General features: G+C 38.5%; 1 protein-coding gene across 1 annotated transcript in view; it reads right to left on the bottom strand.

Annotated features, from left to right (window-relative positions):
- LOC124721278 overlaps window positions 1-18,381 on the bottom strand; it is a 210,700-nt gene that overhangs the window by 60,070 nt on the left and 132,249 nt on the right. Inside the window, exons 5-6 of the mRNA XM_047246163.1 lie at window positions 17,153-18,297; window positions 5,481-5,666 (exon numbers count right to left, since the gene is read on the bottom strand). Coding sequence (XP_047102119.1) covers window positions 5,481-5,666; window positions 17,153-18,297 — 1,331 coding nt within the window. The remainder of the gene's footprint in view (window positions 1-5,480; window positions 5,667-17,152; window positions 18,298-18,381) is intronic.

Genomic DNA, 18,381 nt, shown 5'->3' with positions numbered 1-18,381 from the left:
TCTGGACATGCTTTCCATCTGACCCAATTTTCAACCTGTCACAGGCTAAAATCATTCATTGTCCATTCAACTACTTGTTCGCAGTGAATCCAATATTTCCACAAGGGGCTTGGAACCTGTTGTGCATCTGCACTTAAGTTGCCAAGGCAGTCATGCCTATAGATGTACTATATATACAGGGCGATTCATCTGCTCCTACCACCATTATTTTATGCAACCCCTAATGTTATACCTGGCCTTCAAAATCCAAGGGCAAGATTTTCATATTCTTGCATCTGCTACACTCTAGTCATACAGGGAAAAAAATGAACAGGACCTTTTTTCCAGGAAATGTAATGTAGCTGAATTTTGTACTGGGATGGTTTTTGAGTTATTCACGAAAACATACAAGAATGACCTTCAAATGCACACTTAGTCCCACACTCAGCCCTCATTGGTCAGGGCTCAGGAAGTTTAGTATGTTGTTCATTTAACTCCATCCTACAACTATACAAAAATTTTTCATTCTACGAATTATTTCCCACATTCAACTTTTTTTGGTCTTCGTTGACTGGTCTTATTACGCCACTGGCTTAGCCGACCACTCATAATTGAAAAACTGACATTTTTGTAAACTTCAAATAACAATTTTGTGAATTTTAATAGCATAAAACAAACAATAACTTTTTGTATTTTCCAGGCCTTCTGACTACAAAATTACTGTGCCTGTAAGAGTTAAGTTTGGATCAAATTGTCAATATAATTAGTTTTAGTGTAACATTTGCAAAAGTCATTTTTCTTCCATTACAATCACAGGCATGTTTAAATTAATAATGTTAATGAAATAGCCAACTATGCTGGTGGTGTAATAGCCAGATCCACAGAGACCAAAAACATCTAACATCGGGAATACTTCGTGTATTCGGAAATTTTTGTACACTGATAGGAAGGAGTGCCATGACTGACAGACTAGAAATCCTGACTGGTGAGGGATAAGAATCATGGTGGAGGTGCATTTGAGGATTCTTTTGTGCGTTTTTCTTAAGGAAAATTGTGGCTTACAGTTAAAACGTATCCCAGCACAAAATTTAACTACATTAAATTTACTACAAGAAAGGTACTTTTCATTTGTTCTGTAGGACTAATAGTTTGTGTGTAATGAGCAAGAGAATATGAAAATCTCACATGGGGTTTTTTGAAGGACAGATATAACACTGCAAGTTGTATAAAATGACAGCAGTAGGGGCAGCTGAATCACCATGTATGTGTGGTGTCTGCTGTTGATACAGCAGCCATAAATATCAAATTAAAAAAAGAGACCAGCTCCCACAGCAATTGGGTATTGAAATAATCTGATGGTGGAAGTTGAAAGTTTGTGACAGACTGGGACTCAAACAGAGACCTCCTGTTTAACGTGAGTGGCTGCTCTAACTGCCTCAGCCATCTGGACATGCTTCCCATCCAACCCAAATTCTCAACCTGTCACACACTAAAAGCATTCACTGTCCATCCTCCAATTTGCTTGCAGCAAGTCCTGTCTTCCCACAAGTAGCTTGGACCCTGTTGTGCATCTGCACTGAAGTTATCAAGACAGTTGTGCCTACAGACATACTGTAAATATGTGAGATGTCTGTGCTGTTGGACGTGTTGTGCATCTGCACTGAAGTTCTCAAGGCAGAACATCTGTATGCATCACTGCCTTCACAGCTTCAGTGCAAATGCACAACAGAGTTTGAGCCCTTGCAGGAATACAGGATGCAATGGAAGCAAGTAGGTGAATGGACAGTGGGGGCTTTTAGCATGTGACAGGTTGAGAATTTTGGTCAGATGGGAAGCATGTCTGGATGGCTGAGATGGTTATGGCAACCACTCGCATTAAGCTTCAATTCCTGGTCCAGCACAAATTTTCGGCTTTCACCATCAAATCATTTCAGTGTCCAATTATGGCTGAAGTCAGCCTCTCCTTTGAAATTTGGCATGTACTGCTGCTGTATCAACAACAGTGTGGTGTCTGCTCCATCAGGCACATCTGTCAGAACAGACACCATATTCATATAGTTAATTTAGGTAATATTTTACAAAAATGTTTTATTTTTACTAAATCTACTTATAAAATAAAAATATTGCTAAAGTGAGATTAACTTTCCACTTTCTGTCCATCCACAAATCGTCATGGATTTAGAAAGAATGGTTTGTGCAAAACTCAAATTTGCCTTTTCTCACATGATAGCCTGCAAACCATTACTGAAGGTTAACAGGCAGATTCCTTATTCCTAGATTTTTGGAAAGCTTTTAACACAGTGCCCCACATCATACTGTTGACAAAGTTTGAAGAATATCAAATTGGTTCCCAGATACAAGAGTGGCTCGAAGATTTTTTAAATAATAGAACTCAGTACATTATCCTGGATGTTGAGTGTTTATTTAAAGACAAGGGTATAATCAAGAGCGATCCAGGAAAGTATTGAGTGATTGTAAGAGGTTACAGGAAGACTTAGAATTTCTATTTAGTGTGATGAGTGACAGCTTGCTCTAAATGTAGAAAAGTGTAAGTTATTGGAGATAAGTGGGAAAAGTAATCCTATAATATTCAGATGTAGTGTATGTGGTGTACTGCTTGACATAATCATGTCGATTAAATGTCTAGGTATAACACTGCAGACTGTTATGAAGTGGAACAAGAACACAAGGGTGGTAGTAGGGAAGGTGAATGGTCAGTTATGGTTTATTGAAGGAATTTTAGGAAAGTTCATACTAGTCTCGAGACAACATACAGCACTTCTTATTAAATAAAACGGTGAACTAGCGAAAAACTTCTTTCAATAAAAATTTTAAACATAAGAATGCCCTTGTTTAAAAATACAACTTTTTAATTCAGTAACAATCTTCTAGGGTTTGCCGACAGTAACGTGCCCAAGACGAAAAAATTACTCCCGGATCTGCGCGAACGAGTTCGAATATCTTCTAAGGGGGAGCAGCTGCCCCCCCTGCCCCTCGCTGGGTACGCCCTTGTACATTCGTATGTCCAGATTGCCAACGAAGTAGGCCTCGACCTAATATTAAGCTCTTCAGTGTGGTGTTCGGGATGTCAGTTTTCTTGGAGTACCAGTACTGTATTATCTCATGTTGAGTTCTTTATTATGGCACAATGCCATACGTGCTAGAAGATGAAAACGTGCATTTGAAATGCAGCGAACAGTTGAAACTAGCCAATAGTGTGGTAAACACTTCGTTTCAAATAAATTGGCTATCTCAGCGGAAAAATAGATCAAAGCAAAGCGACAAAAGTAACTTCATTATTCTGCAAGGCGATTTATGCTTGACTGTCAGAAAGGTGGAAATAAAATCTGAAACTAATAACACATTTTAGCCTTCCGTAATTACGTGAATATATTTTAATTCACTTGAAAGCTCCCAACCACAGAAATCACTGAGCAGTAAACGAAGAGCAAACAGCAAAATAACTAAATGTAAACAAGGCTCACGTGTAGACTAGCCCCCCTGGTCTACGATATTTCAAACCGGGGCAATAGTAGACCCGTTTAGTTATCCAGCGATTATTCTCTGGTTAGAAGTTCGTACAACACGTTTTCCGCGCTACTCTCGTAGTCTGAATCTATGGACTTCGCTAGTATAAACAACGATGATCATTCGCATACCCAATCAGTCACATAAACAAACAGCAGTTGGCATTCACCCGTTCGGCTTAATTTCACTCGTATAGCCCCACCCCCTTTTGTCTGCTGGAAAGTTTATTTCTAGATGCGACGAAGATTCCCCTGGCAGAGACATCACGTACACTATGCACACATTCAAAAATCAACTTATGATTCATTCAGAAATCAATTTAGAATGTGTTCAAAAATTTTCGAAAACCAACAGGGATGCGCTTCAAAATTATTTGAACAATCGATAGACCAACGTGCGCTCGATGCTAGGCGCTTTGTGACAAGGTTTTCTTCCTTAAGAATATGAGTTTGCCCCCGCCCCCCTCGAAATTTCCGCCCGGTTCATATACCACGGTTTGCTGCTTACACAGCCAGCAGCGACATTTCAGTAGCCAGAAGCGGGAGAAGGTACTACGCATACGCGACTCAACTGCCCATTCGCATGAGCCCGCCCGTTACTGCTTAAATGGATCTAATGTAAACAGTTGTGACGTCACGCACATCGGAGGTAATTTTGAGGTACGAAGCATTACATAGTCCTTCACACATATTGCTGTTGGTAGACACTTGTAAGAGCTCTGTGGTTTTTTTTTTTTTTTTTTTTTTTTTTTTTTTTTTTTTTTTTTTATGGCGCATTTCCACTGCAAATTAAGTTTTATTCTCTCGTTCATGTAATGTTGTTGCAGTATTATTCTGCAGTGGCGGGATACAGTAATATCCTTTGTTAGAGTATCAGTTCTTACCAGTCAAAATTACAAAAAATTAACTGAAAACTAAAGCAATGAAAAATTCCCGGTTTTCTCCCGGATGAAAAAATTCCCGTGTCTCTCCCGGTTGTCCCAGGTCGTATACACCCTGATAAGGACCCTGAAGACTAGGTGAAAGGAGTTATTGCTCATATAGAGGCAAAGAAACAGTTGTTTTCCGGAGATCACCGCCATCAGTGTATCGTGTGTGCCGTCATGTTTAGTGTTCAGTTTCGCCGTCACACTCCATTGTTCACCAGTGCCATCGTCTTCTTCAGTGTTTGTGCGTCGTGTCAACAGTTCGTAGTGTGGATTGTCATCGAGTGTGAACGGCTTCTTGTGTTTTTATGTTCATGTGTCTACTGTTTTTTCCCGCCGTTTTTCTAAGTGATGTCTCTTCTCTGTTTATTTCCTTGTACTCTCTTCGGCTGAAGAGCGGCGTATTGTGCTGCTGCCAGCCTACCTGCCTGTTCAGGTGTCAAAATAACAATAAAGTAAAAAAAAAAAAAATTGTTTTTCCCTCAGTCTGTATGCAAGTAGAACACAATCAGGAATGACTAGCAGTGATACAAGGTACCCTTTGCCATGCACAATATGGTGGCTTGCAGAGTATGTCGGTAGATGTAAATATCTGTGACACAGTATTCCACCATCATACTTAGTGATGGTAACTGAAGCATGTCCAGAGTTTATGACATTGGAAGTAGAGGGCATTAACAATTCTCCAACTTGTGACCCCCAGTTCATGCAAATCATACTTAATCAATGGTATCTGAGTTTCCAAAGGGTTCAACAAACTGCAAATGCAGCTAAAGCAGTGATCAAAAAGCTAACACAGCTATTATCAAATAAATGCATTAAAAAAATCTAGGGTCAATGGTCTGAATGATTAATAATAATTCATAAATGCATAAACTACATATAGTATTCTCACATGTTCAGAAGTGTGGTCAAGAAAGATATCATCATTTAGTTCTGTAATTTAATCACAAGTTCACCTCGTCATTGCATTTTTCTGGAAAGCTGTATTGTCACTTATATATAAAAGTAAAACCAGACTTAAAAAATAAAAGTAAAAAAAACTTACTGTTGATCCTGTATGATAGGCTGCTCTGGACCCATATCCCAGTCTATGTAGGCTGATTCTTCAGCATTGCTGAATATGTGTGGTTCCTTGTTTTGACTTCCATCAGCGGGTAACATATGGGAAGTCACTGATGTACTAGAGTCAAGCATGAGGCTCCCAAATCCACTGCTTTCCATTCCAGAATACCTTTGAGAAATTAATATATTTTTAATCAAAATTGATAGGTAATAATTAGTAGAGCCATATCTCCCATTCTAAGACACATTCTGAAGAGTTATGACAAACTGTATAACAAAGCTCCAATTTCAATGAGTTTCAGCATCTTAGGCAAAAATAACTTCTGTGAAGGGGTTTAAAGCCACTATGCCACTGTTTTCGAAAAATAATTGAGGTTGAAGATCATGATGCTCCTTTTGGGACCAGGTGGAATTGTTAGAACATTCATAATAAGGAAGTTTGATTAATACAAATCAGGCTATAATCTAGTAGATTCTGAGAAATCAGATAATTAGCAATATCGACACCTCACAGACATACAATACTTGAGGAGGAAAACCTATGTTGACTAGGCTGATTGCTAGATTATATAAGGCCTGCATTCAGATCACAGTAAACTTCAGAGTACATGCTGTTTGCAATATTTTTACTCCTTGGCAACAGAATGAAAACTGTTGTGAAATTTACATATAGTTATCACAAAGTAAATAAATTTTATTGTGATAAAGGGGAAAAAATATCAGCATACATGCCCACATTAATTTATGATATGTTTTAAGCCTCAGTACAGAATGTACAATTGTCATTGACTTTTCAGAGTTTATTTTCTCATCTGAATGGGATAAGAATTGGTAGATGTGATGCACATGTACAGACAAACAAATGATAATAAATTCAGAAAAATTGGATGATCTATTCAAGAGAAAGAGCTTCACAAATTGAGAAAGTCAGTAACATGCTGGTTCACCTCTTATGCTAGCAGTTATTTACCTTGGCACTGATTGATAGATGTGGATGTCCTCCTGAGGGATATCATGCCAAATTCTGTCCAATCGGCATATTAGATAACCAAAATCCCAAGCTGGTTATAGGGTCCTGCCCACAATGATCTAAACACCCTCAATTGAAGAGATCTCCATCAACCACACTGGCCAAGGTAGAGTTTTGCTGAAATGTAAGTGCAGGATGGCTTGCTTTGAGGGCAACAATACAGGGTATAGAATATCGATGTATCACAGTGCTGTATGGTGCTGCAGATGACAATCAAAGGGGTCCTGCTGTGAAATGAAATGGCATCCCAGTCCATTACTCATGTTTGTCAGGCCATATGGCTGGCAATAGTCAGGTTGCTATCCCACCAGTATCACAGGGGGGGGGGGGGGGGGGGGGGGTTGGGGTGTGGGGGAGGTTCGTCATCTCCAGACACATCTTCAGCATGGAATCTTACGGACTGAAGTAGAATTCTCTCTGTGATGAGTCCCACTTCATACTGAGCACCTATGACCAGTGAAGATACATCTGGGGATATCCCAGATAACAGTGGGATACTAATCTAACTGTTGCCCACAATACAGCTGACAACCATGAGTGATAATCTGAGGTGGTGCCATTTCATTTCAGAACATGACCCGTTTGGTTACCATCTACTGCACCCTTACAGCATAGCGGTACATCAACAAAATTCTATGCCTTGTTTTGTTGCCTTTACAGTAAGCCAACCTGGGCTTATATTTCAGCAATATAATGCCCACTTGTACACAGCAAGAGTTTCTATTGCTTGTCTTCATGCTTGCCAGTGGCCAACAATGTCGCCAAATCTATTCCCAATAGAAAACATTTGGAGAATTATGATCAGCGTCCTCCAACAAGTTCAGGATTTTGACAATCTAACATGCCAGTAGGCCAGAATTTGTCACAATATCCCTCAGAAGGACATCCAACAACTCTGTCAATCAATCTCAAGCTCAATAATTGCTTGGGGGTCTCTTTATGTCTTAGAATGCATACTTTTTGTAAATCGTGGGAGATGTGATTGCACTAGAACTGGCAGACACGCACTCTTTATCAGAGTTCAATTAATGACCCATGATTAGATAAAGACAAAGTAGTGATTAACACAAATTTAGGAAGCTATGCTAGGTTTAAATAAATTATAGGACAGACACTACATTGTGCCAGCTCATCACATGATGTCAGGACTGCAGTTCAGCAGGAAGTCTGGTGGAGTGGATGGAGGGGAAAAAGAGGAAGAAAGCAAGGGAACAAAAGTGAAGATTGGGAAAGAGTGGCTGATGGCGCAGAGGGAGGCAGCAGACATGTGGGATAAGAATGAAGGAGGGAGTAGCAGCAGGTGCAAGGGACAGGAAGGCACCACATGAGCACCTGAACTGGTGAATTCATGTTGGCCACAATAATGATGACGTGGAAAGGTGGATTTTGGAAGGGGTGACAGGACAGAAGAATGGGTGAGTGTTGGATAGAGGGTGTGGCTGCAGTGGGTTATTGGAGGATGAGACAAGGAGGATTATGGGGACAAAGAATGTGTTGCAAGAATAACTCTCATCAATAAAGTTCAGGTACGTTGGTGCTTGAGCAAGGATCCAAATTGAACACATTGTGAAGCAGCCACTAAACTCTAGCATTTTGTGCATAGCAGCGTGTTGTGCCACAGTTTGGCAGTGACCATTCATTCTGGTAGATTGCTGGTTGGTGGCCATGTCCACACAAAATGCTATGCAGAAAGTGCATCAAAGCTGGTATATGTCATGGCTCCTTGGGCATCTGACGGGATAGGATAGGATGGGATAAGGTAAACCTGTGACAGAACTAGAGTACGATGTGCTGAGTGGGTGAATCAAGCAGGTCTTGCATCTGGGTTAGGAGTGGGAGTGGCATAGGAATGAACCTGGATATTGTGTAGGTTGGGTTGATGATGGATACCTTTTTAAGAGGGATAAAAAGGATTGTGGGTAGGGTGTCCCTCACTTCTGAGCATGATGATAGATGGTTGGGTTGATGATGGAATACCTTTTTAAGAGGGGTAAAAAGGATTGTGGGTAGGGTGTCCCTCACTTCTGAGCATGATGATAGATGGTGGAAGCACTGGATAAGGGCATGGTTCAATTGCTCCTGACCAGGATGATACTCGGTGGTGAGCAGAGTGCTTCTTTGCAGCTGATCCTTTGGGATGGTGGGAGGATTAAGGGCATGTGAGGCTATGGAGTACAAAATCTGTTTTAAAACTAGATTTGGGGGATAGTGCCTGTTTGTGAAGGGATTCATGAGAGCTTCAGGATACTGGATAAGGGATTTTCATCTCTGCAGATATGCTGATGATAGGTGTTTAGGGTATATAGTAGCAATATTTTGCTTTGGAAGCCATGACAGCTGTCAAAATGCAGGTACATTTGGTGGTTAATGGGCTTGATGTGAATAAAGGTGTAGATGGACTCATCAGAGAGGTGTAGTTCAACAACCTGGAAGGCAGTACATTGGGCTGAGGAGCAAAAGGTGAAGTGAATGGGAAATAAGGTGTTGAGACTGTGGAGGAATGAGGATAGGGTATCTTGGCCGCCCTAGGTCCAGATCATGAACATATTGTCAGTGAATCTGAACTAGACAAGGGGTCTGGTGTTCTGGAGGCTAGGAAAGCTTTTTCTAGGAGGCCCATAAACAGACTGGTGTTGGAGGTCATGCCACAAATTTGTTTATATATCTTCCCCTCAAAGGTGAAGTAGTTATGTGTGAGGAATTAGTTGGTTAGATATATAAGAAATTGGGTAATGGGCTGGCTTGGAGTTGTAAGGACATTGGGAGATATAGTGTTCAGTAGCAGCAAGGTCATGGGTAAGGGGGATGTTGGTTTACAGGGAAGTGGCATCTACAGTATCTAATAGGGTTTTGTGTGTGTGCTGTTCTTTCTTTTGTTGAAAGGTTTGTATTCTTGGGAAGGGATCAGGGGAAGGGTGGTGAGACCAATTAGAAAGTAAGGAATTCTTGGAAAGTAAACAGGGGGTGGTTAAGTGGAAGAGAGGGAGGGTCACAGTTGGATGATGGTATGAACTGGGAGAGGTGAGGTAAAGTATTAGAAATGGGTTGGCTCTGGCTGGAGGGATGGTTAGTAAAGAAGCTTTTTCACAGTAGAGATTTGGAGAAAGCAAGTAGATCTTTGAAGTACAAATGCACAACTTGTTATCCAAAACAAAAGTGACAGTTGATAAATAAACCCATACCACCTGAATTACCAACATGAAAAAAGAAGACTTTTCTCTGTAACCAGATATATCTCTGTAGCCAATAAAAACTTATATTGAATGTTTAATTCAAAGTTGTCATCTAAAATATTACTATGCCTCCTTAGTTCCCCACCATGTTTTTCTGTCTTTATGTGAAAGTTAATCTCACGATTAATGTACAGCTGTCTGGGGAAGATTTGTGTATTCTATTCATGAATATTTCATGCAAAGTGGATGAACTAAAATGAATTAAAGTCACCCACTGCTTTTTATTGCCTGTATCTGAAGGCTAATCTCAGGAACTACAGTAGAGATAATGACAGCTTTCACTGATCAGTAGACTGAATCACTAGGAAGATTTTCATATTTAATTTATGACCTTTACTCGAGGCAAGTCATCCAGTTGTAGATACTTAATTCTAGCTATGCAAAGGTGGGGCAGGTCACTAATGGATTTTTATGTATCACAATGTTTCACAAAGGACAGCAAACATTTTAGGAGGTCATAGTATAGACTAATTTAAATAAAACATTCCTTACAACGTGTCAAATTTTTATTGGTTATGGAGATACAACTGGTTACAGAGATAAGTTTTCATTCTGCTTCTTGGTATTTCAGTTGCAATGGGTTTATTTATCAGATGTCATTTTTGTTTTAGATATCATGTTGCAAAATTGTACTTGAGTTTATATAATTGAATTTTTCAACTGTGCTTGTGATCTTTTGGTCACTTCTATTGTATCATGTAAGTATGCCACACCCATTTAAAAATGCTTAGTAGGCTGGTATGGTACTTGTGTTTTGTACTGGAACATCACTGCTGCACATGGTGAATACTCGACGACTTCCGGATCACAAATTGACAGATTCAAGAATGTTTTCTAATGATTTCACTAAACTGCCTGAGAATGATGCAAAGCAAAGCAGTCATATTTGATTTGAATGCGCAAATGAATTGAGTGTAGATGAAGTATAAGACATTATTCAGCTGGTAGAGCATAGTCCTTCAACAAGTACACAAAGAATTTCTACACATATCAATTTTTCTCATACAAAAATGTGGCAGGCTACATACAAGGTGTGTCCAGAACATAAGTCAAATTAATCCATAAAGAACAGGTTACTGGAAATAAAAGTTAAATGTTTTGTATTCTTAAAAATAGCACTCTTAGACATCAATCCACTTTTTCCACCAGCTCAGATAGACTTCCTGGAAAATGTTAATGGGAACCTCTTTCAGACACCTTGTCATGGCAGCTTTCATGGCATCCAGCATCCCAAACTGATGGCCCTTTAAGGTTCACTTTCTTTGAGAAAACAAAATGAAGTCTGCTGGTGCTAGACTGGGACTGCACAGTGGCTGGGGCAGCATTGACGCATTGTGCATGGCCAGGAACTTGCTAACAATGAAGGCAGTATGAGACATCACATCATCTCGAAAGTTTGTTTAAACATTGTGAAGTTCTCAGAGCCAAATTACCCTATCTTAACACAAAACTGAATAGGCTGTTGCTGTTCAGTGAATCATGGTATTTTGATCTCTCAATGTGTCACCTGAACACAGTTACACACTATGAGCAATCTGCATTGGGCAATGGCCAGTAAGCAACTGGCAAGGAATGCATTGCCTTCCCAAGCCCTCCACTAACTTTTCCTCCACCAGTCACAGCAATGCAACTTTCTGAGTTGACAGAAAAAATCATTCAGCTTACTTTTTAGACACACACTGTACACATGACCTCTATCCTTATCATTTACAGCAGATTCAACACTTTCAAGGAGGAGATGAGGGCAGAGACTCGGAATTTTTTGTTGTCTAGTTGAAAAATGCTGAGTAAGCACAGATTACTGTTTATTGATGTACCCACTGTCACTTGTGGCCGAATCAATAAGACTTGTTACTCACATTGATGATCTGAGGAAAACCAGTATGTCTTTGTTGGCATATTTTTCAAGAATGCTTATCTGTAAATGTGTGGTGTGGTACAGTAGACAATCAGTTTATTGGATCTGTTATGTTACCACATCATCTACACTTTTTTGCAAATGAGATCCCAGCATTATTGGAAGAGGTTCTTTTGGCTACAAGGACAAATATTTTCTTCCAGCATGACTGGGTCCCTGAACATTGTAGTCATCAGGTGAAACATCATCTAGACCTCACATTCCCTGGAGGGTGGATTGGCAGAAATTTCTTAGCTACCCAGGTCCTGTGACCTTTCACTTTTAGATTTTTACCTGTGGACATGACTGAAAGGCAAAGTCTAAAAGAAAAAGTAAACACAAGAGACAAATTGATTGCTTTCATCATGAACAGTGCTGCCTTTGTAAAAGGACACCAAGATGATCTCAGAAGAGCTACACATGGTGTTGTCAAGAGAATTCAAAAATTCATTGAAGCTGGAGGCAGAATATATGAAAATCAACTTTGCCTTTGCTGAACACTTTCAGTGAGTATTTATTTGGATTGTTTTACGACAGCTGTATCTCTGACAAAAATAAAGAAACTGTGCACATGTTATTTGGAATGTTTTACTTAACTCAGTCTACGCTACTACATACTAAAGTATTTACTATTGTTTGCACACATTTTTTGTCTCATTGTCTTCTTCAGATTCGTTTTTGAGGAAAACACTGCAAAATATGCATTCTGCACTGAGGATCAAACAATTGTTACCAAAGTACCTAGCAATGTGCACTAATTGCATGTTTTTTTAATTAATTTACAATAACAATATGAAAATTTCATGACAGACTCCATTCTATTGCTGACCAGGAACTAATATTCCAAGATATGTGATTCAAACACTTTCAGGGATGTGAGCAGTGATCAGAATGCAAGTCTTACATGACTCGGAAACCACCACATCCAACCAGGACTTTCCTCCTTAATTATATCTCTATGAACTGAAATCACTGATTCTGTGATTTCTTGGGCACTATTAAACTGGGTGTATTTTATGTATTAATAAAATTCCCTTATTTTTTGTGCATCTCTTCCAAAACAGACCCTTTGAGTCTGATTTTTTTTTTTTTTTTTTTTAAACAGGCATGTGGTGACTTAAGCATTTGATATGAGTTTCTTCTGAGTGCTCACCCCACCCCCTCCCACCTACCCACATCACTGTGCAGAGCTTGTTGAAATTTGTGAGTAGCAGAATCAGGCCAGGAATGGTTAAAAATTTTACACAGGCGAAAGAGAACAAATTCTACATTTGACATCACTGCCACTCATACTGGTCAATTAACACCAACCAGTCACTTTCATTCTGATGAATTGCTTTTAACAATGAACACATCTTCAGTGACAGTATGGCTTTACATTTTTAGGAATTTGATGTAAGCAGAGTTCATCAATGCTTATCTACATTTCTACAGTAAAATAATTAGGTAAATCACTCTAATAAAACACAGTTTCAAAAATGCTTCAACTGTTCCTCCACACCCTCCTTGCCTTCCAAACATGAAGAATCTGCTGCAGTGTTTTCATCTACTTATCTAATCTCCACATCACTTCATGCTGCATGACTGATGGTTATTTTTAATTGTATCAAACATTATTGTTTCTTCCCATTCTATTCACTGATGGAGTGTGAGAAGAAGACTCTAAATAACACAACAATTCTGTACAGAACAGTGAGTTTTGAATATTGGGCAAAATTCCAAACTTATACCTCTCACGTCATAAGAGTATACTTTGATTTCGACATCACTGGTTATACACAATGCTGGTGACTACTTTGAAGCTCAGTAAAACTTTGAAACATGTATCTATTTTGTATGAGCTGTAAAAAAAATAGTTGCCACTATTATGGCGGATACAGGGATTAGTGAACACGAGGTCATTGTAGTAAGGCTCAAAACCATATCAACCAAAACCACTAAAAATAAATGCAAAAATATCTATTTAAAACAGGAGATAAAAATTCACTTGATGCCTTCCTAAGTGAGAGTCTCCATTCCTTCCAAGCTAATTATGTAAGTGTAGACCAGCTATGGCTCAAATTCAAAGATACAGTATTGACAGCAGTAGATATTCATATCGTGTAAGTCAGTAAGTGATGGGACTGATCCACCACGGTACACAAAACACATCAGAACACTGTTCCAGAAGCAATGAAAAAAGCATGCCAAATTCAGAAGAATGCAAAACCCCCAAGACTGGAAGCTCAAAATTTAGTTTGGACATCAATGTGAGATGCTTTTAATAGTTTCCGCACTGAAACATTGTCTCAAAATATGTTAGAAAACCCAAAGAGATTCTGGTCATATGTAAAGTACACCAGTGGAAAAAAAAAAAAAAAAAACAACAGTCAATACTGTCACTGTGCGATAGCGATGGAAATGTTACCCATGATGGTGCCACTAAAGCAGAGTTACTAAATGCAGTTTTCTGTAATTCCTTCACGAAAGAAGATGAAGTAAATATTCCAGAATTTGAAACCAGAACAGCTGTTAGCATGGGTGACATGAAAGTAGATATCTTAGGTATTGCGGAACAACTCAAATCACTTAATAAAGGCAAGTCTTCCAGTCCAGATGGGATACCAATCAGGTTCCTTTCAGAGTATGCAGACACAATAGCACCTTTCTCTTAGCAAACATATACAACCACTCACTTGACAAAAGGTCTGTTCCTAAAGACTGGGAAGTAGCACAGGTCACACCAATATTCAAGAAAGGAATTAGGAGTAACCCATTGAATTACAGACCCATATCACTGACCTCAATTTGAAGTGGGATTTTGGAGTATATACTGTACTCGAACATTATGAATCATCTTGAAGAAAATGACTTATTGATACATAACCAGCACATATTCAGAAAATATCATTCTTGTGCAACACAGATAGCTCTTTATTCCCATGAAGTTGCTGTCAACAAGGGATCTCAGGTCAATTCAATACTCCTACATTTCCAGAAGGCTTTTGATACCATTCCTCACAAGTGCCTATTAATCAAATTGCATGCATTTGGAATATCATCTCAGTTGTGTGACTGGATTCATGATTTCCTCTCAGAGAGGTTACAGTTCATAGTGATAGATGGTAAATCATTGAGTAGAACAGAAGTGATATCTGGCATTCTGCAAAGTAGTGTCATAGGCCCTCTGCAGTTCCTGATTTACATAAATGATCTAGGTGATAATTCTGAGCAGCCCCCTTAGATTGTTTGCAGATGACGCTGTAATTTACTGTCTAGTAAAACCATCAGACAATCAACTCCAATTACAAAATGATCTAGAGAGAATTTCTGTATGGTGCGAAATGTGGCAATTGGCACTAAACAAATCCGATAAATTTTGGGTATACAATAAATAGCACAAATCTAAGGGCTGTCAATTTGACTAAATACCTAGAAATTACAATTAAAAGCAACTTAAATTGGAAAGACCATATAGATAATATTGTGGGGAAGGCAAAACAAAGACTGCGCTTTGATGGCAGAACACTTAGAAGATGTGACAAACCTACTAAAGAGACAGCCTACTTGTCTGTCCTCTCCTGGAATATTGCTGCATAGTGTGGGATCCTTACCAGGTAGGATTGATGGAAGACATCAAAAAAGTGCAAAGAAGGGCAGCTCGTTTCATGTTATCGCGCAATAGGGGTGAGAGTGTCACTGATATAATAGGTGAGTTGGGGTGTCAGTCACGGAAACAAAGGCGGTTTTCTTTAAGGTGAGATCTATTTATGAAATTTCAATCACCAACTTTCTCTTCCAAATGTGAAAATATTTTGTTGACACCCGCCTACATAGGGAGAAATGATCATCATAATAAAATAAGAGAAATCAGAGCTCGAACGAAAATATTTAGGTGTTCCCTTTTTCCCACGCGCCATTCGAGAGTGGAATGGTAGAGAAGTAGTATGAAAATGGTTTGATGAATGCTCTGCCAGACACTTGAGTGTGAATTGCAGAGTAACCATGTAGATGTAAATGTAGATGTAGATGTAGAACCCTCGTATATGGTTGAGTAACCATGTAGATGTAAATGTAGATGTAGATGTAGAACCCTCGTATATGGTTGTACAACAAAGGCATTAAATACCAATGCCAGTACTGAATTCATTGTGACACCTTTGTCACAAGCTGTTGTCAATAGCCAGAATAGTAAAGTTTGCAATTTTACACAGTGGAAGAAGCGGCCTGAATGTAGGTAATTAACAGTTCTGCACAACCAACTAGCTGCTATCATACTTTCTCCTGTGTTAGTGAGGCTGTTTTCTGTGACTGCTGGGCGCTCAAACTAATTGTATTTTATGTGGTGGGAATGTTATCTACAACAATTAACAAGCACGTGTCTATTTGGTTACAAAATGAACGATCAGAGATTTTGGTCATCACAGAAAATAGTTTCATAAGGGCACACATAACAAAGTTTGCCCATACCAAGACCTTTAATATGCTTCAAATTATTGTGATTTTATAACTGTAGAGATACTTGAAATCAATTCATCTTCCAAAAATTTCTAAAGGGATATTGAGTGTGCCTTGTGTGTGATTTGGAACTGCATTCTCAGAAGATAGCAAAGAGTGCAAAGTAAACCCAAAAGCTTTCCTGAGAGTGCTGTAGTCTTAGGTTGCTGGTTTGAAGTCAAGCTTAACAACTCTTGGTCATGACAAATTGCGATCTAAAACATGGAGATTTGAGTTTCACTTTCACTTGGGCACCACTATAGCAGCATTCAGTAGTAGTTATAGCTGTGGCTAACACAATTTGATTCATGGGACACATTTCTGTAATTGGATTCTATCCTGTGGCAATATGGGTAGTGTTAATAACTCCCAGAAGCTTGAGAAATAATTTTAGATTGACATGGTTATTCTGCTGAGAATATTTTGACATTGCCTCTCATTTTCTAAAATTAGACAGACAAAAATTTGAAAACAATAAATGATGACACAAAATAATTGTAAAATGTTACCCAGAAATCTTAGGTACCAGTCTTTTACAAAATTTCAGACTTTTCCAAAATATATAATTTTGCAATCCCAAGAACCATATGATGGAGAATAACTAATAATAAATTGATTTCAGCTACTTAATCATAGTCAGTGGAAACTTAATGAAGATGAATTTGAACTAAACAGTCCATGCACTCTAATCAAAAGTAAAATTGAAGTTTCTCTGTAAGCTGAGATTGATGGCATCAGAAATTTCCAACCAAGTTGTGTTGTTAGTTATGAAGTTGGTTAAAGTACACAGGAATCTTTTTTTATTCTTTGTTAAGTTGCTGAGAATAACTGTGAAGGCTATCAGACTAAAAGTACAAATATTGCTAAGTAGAAGAAATATCAGTTTGAAAGAGTAAAAAAGAAAGCAAAATTTATATATTTGTTTCCAGTGGAAAATAACCATTATTTAGAATTAATTACAAAGAATGACTCAAAATAAATAGCTACATAAAAGAGAGAATGTACAGTAACAAACATACTTCTCTATTGAGCAAGTATCAGTACCACTCCTTGTTGAGATGAAGCTCGTCATAGCACTATCTGCACCATCTATGAGAAAATCATCTTTCGCAAAATCCTCTTCCATTTGAAGCTCTGCTTCCATGTCCATTTCCAATGTTTCCAATGTGTGCATAAAGTCACCATCAAGTTTGGTATTACCATTTTCTTCTGTGAACTCTGTTAAATCATCATCCCATTCCAAGTGCGCCATCAAGTCATCTTCACTTGCAGCAGTTGTTATACCTGTATTTTCATTTACTTTTATAGACTGACGATAGAGTAAATAATCTGCATCATTACATTTGGCACTTCCTTCCTCAATATTTACGCCAGCTTTGATATAGTCACTAGCACTATTTAGTCCTTCTGATTCACTAACACAAATATTTTTTGAATTACTAGGTGATTCACAAACTTCTGTACTTATTACATGATTTGGAGAATCCCACTCAAATGACTCAGCTGATCCAAAGCTTCCTTGTTTATTATCAGTATTTAGACATGCATCAGAAAGTTCAGAAGATGTGCTATTGTTTATAACAGTAAGGCTGTATAGTCCTGCAAAGCAGGCCCGTGCTCGCTGCTCTTTCACATTTTCTGCTTCCTCTTCAGGAAGAGCATCTTTTATATCTTGATCACAAGTTGCTCCCCCTTTCATTAAGCTGGACATGCCAGGTAAATTTCTATTGCATTTAATTGTCTCAAAGTCTTCACTCATGTTGTCACAGTTACTTTTTATCTGATTAATTACCTGCTGTATGCCTTCAAAACGAACCATTGTACTTGTTCCCAAAGAAATTTCTGGTAAAGACAAATCTAAGCTAAGTTCTGAGCAGACACTATCCAATGACCCTTCACTTGGCATCCCCTTGGAGAATCCAAGTGAGTCATATGATTCATCTCTAATTAAATGAGGGGTATCTGTCACAGTTTCTCCACAAATTCTATCTGTATGCAATGGCATTTCATGACAGGCTTGACAATAAAAATCTTTATCTTCAGAAAAAGATATTAGCATTGGTTCCTCTTTTGACTTCAAAAGTTGTACTTGCATTGATTGGCATTTTCCTATTTCTCTTGAACTTGGTGTATCCTGAGGAATGTGACTTCCTACAACAGCAACCTGTAATTAATAAAGAAAAATAAGGTATATTTAGGAAAGATTTAAAAACTACCTTTAATCTACTGACAAATATTTGGAAACCTA

This window comes from Schistocerca piceifrons, chromosome X (genome assembly GCF_021461385.2).
Source record: "Schistocerca piceifrons isolate TAMUIC-IGC-003096 chromosome X, iqSchPice1.1, whole genome shotgun sequence".
Lineage (NCBI taxonomy): Eukaryota > Metazoa > Arthropoda > Insecta > Orthoptera > Acrididae > Schistocerca > Schistocerca piceifrons.
Note: the sequence above shows the minus strand (reverse complement) of the source record. Positions and strands in the feature narration are given on the sequence as shown.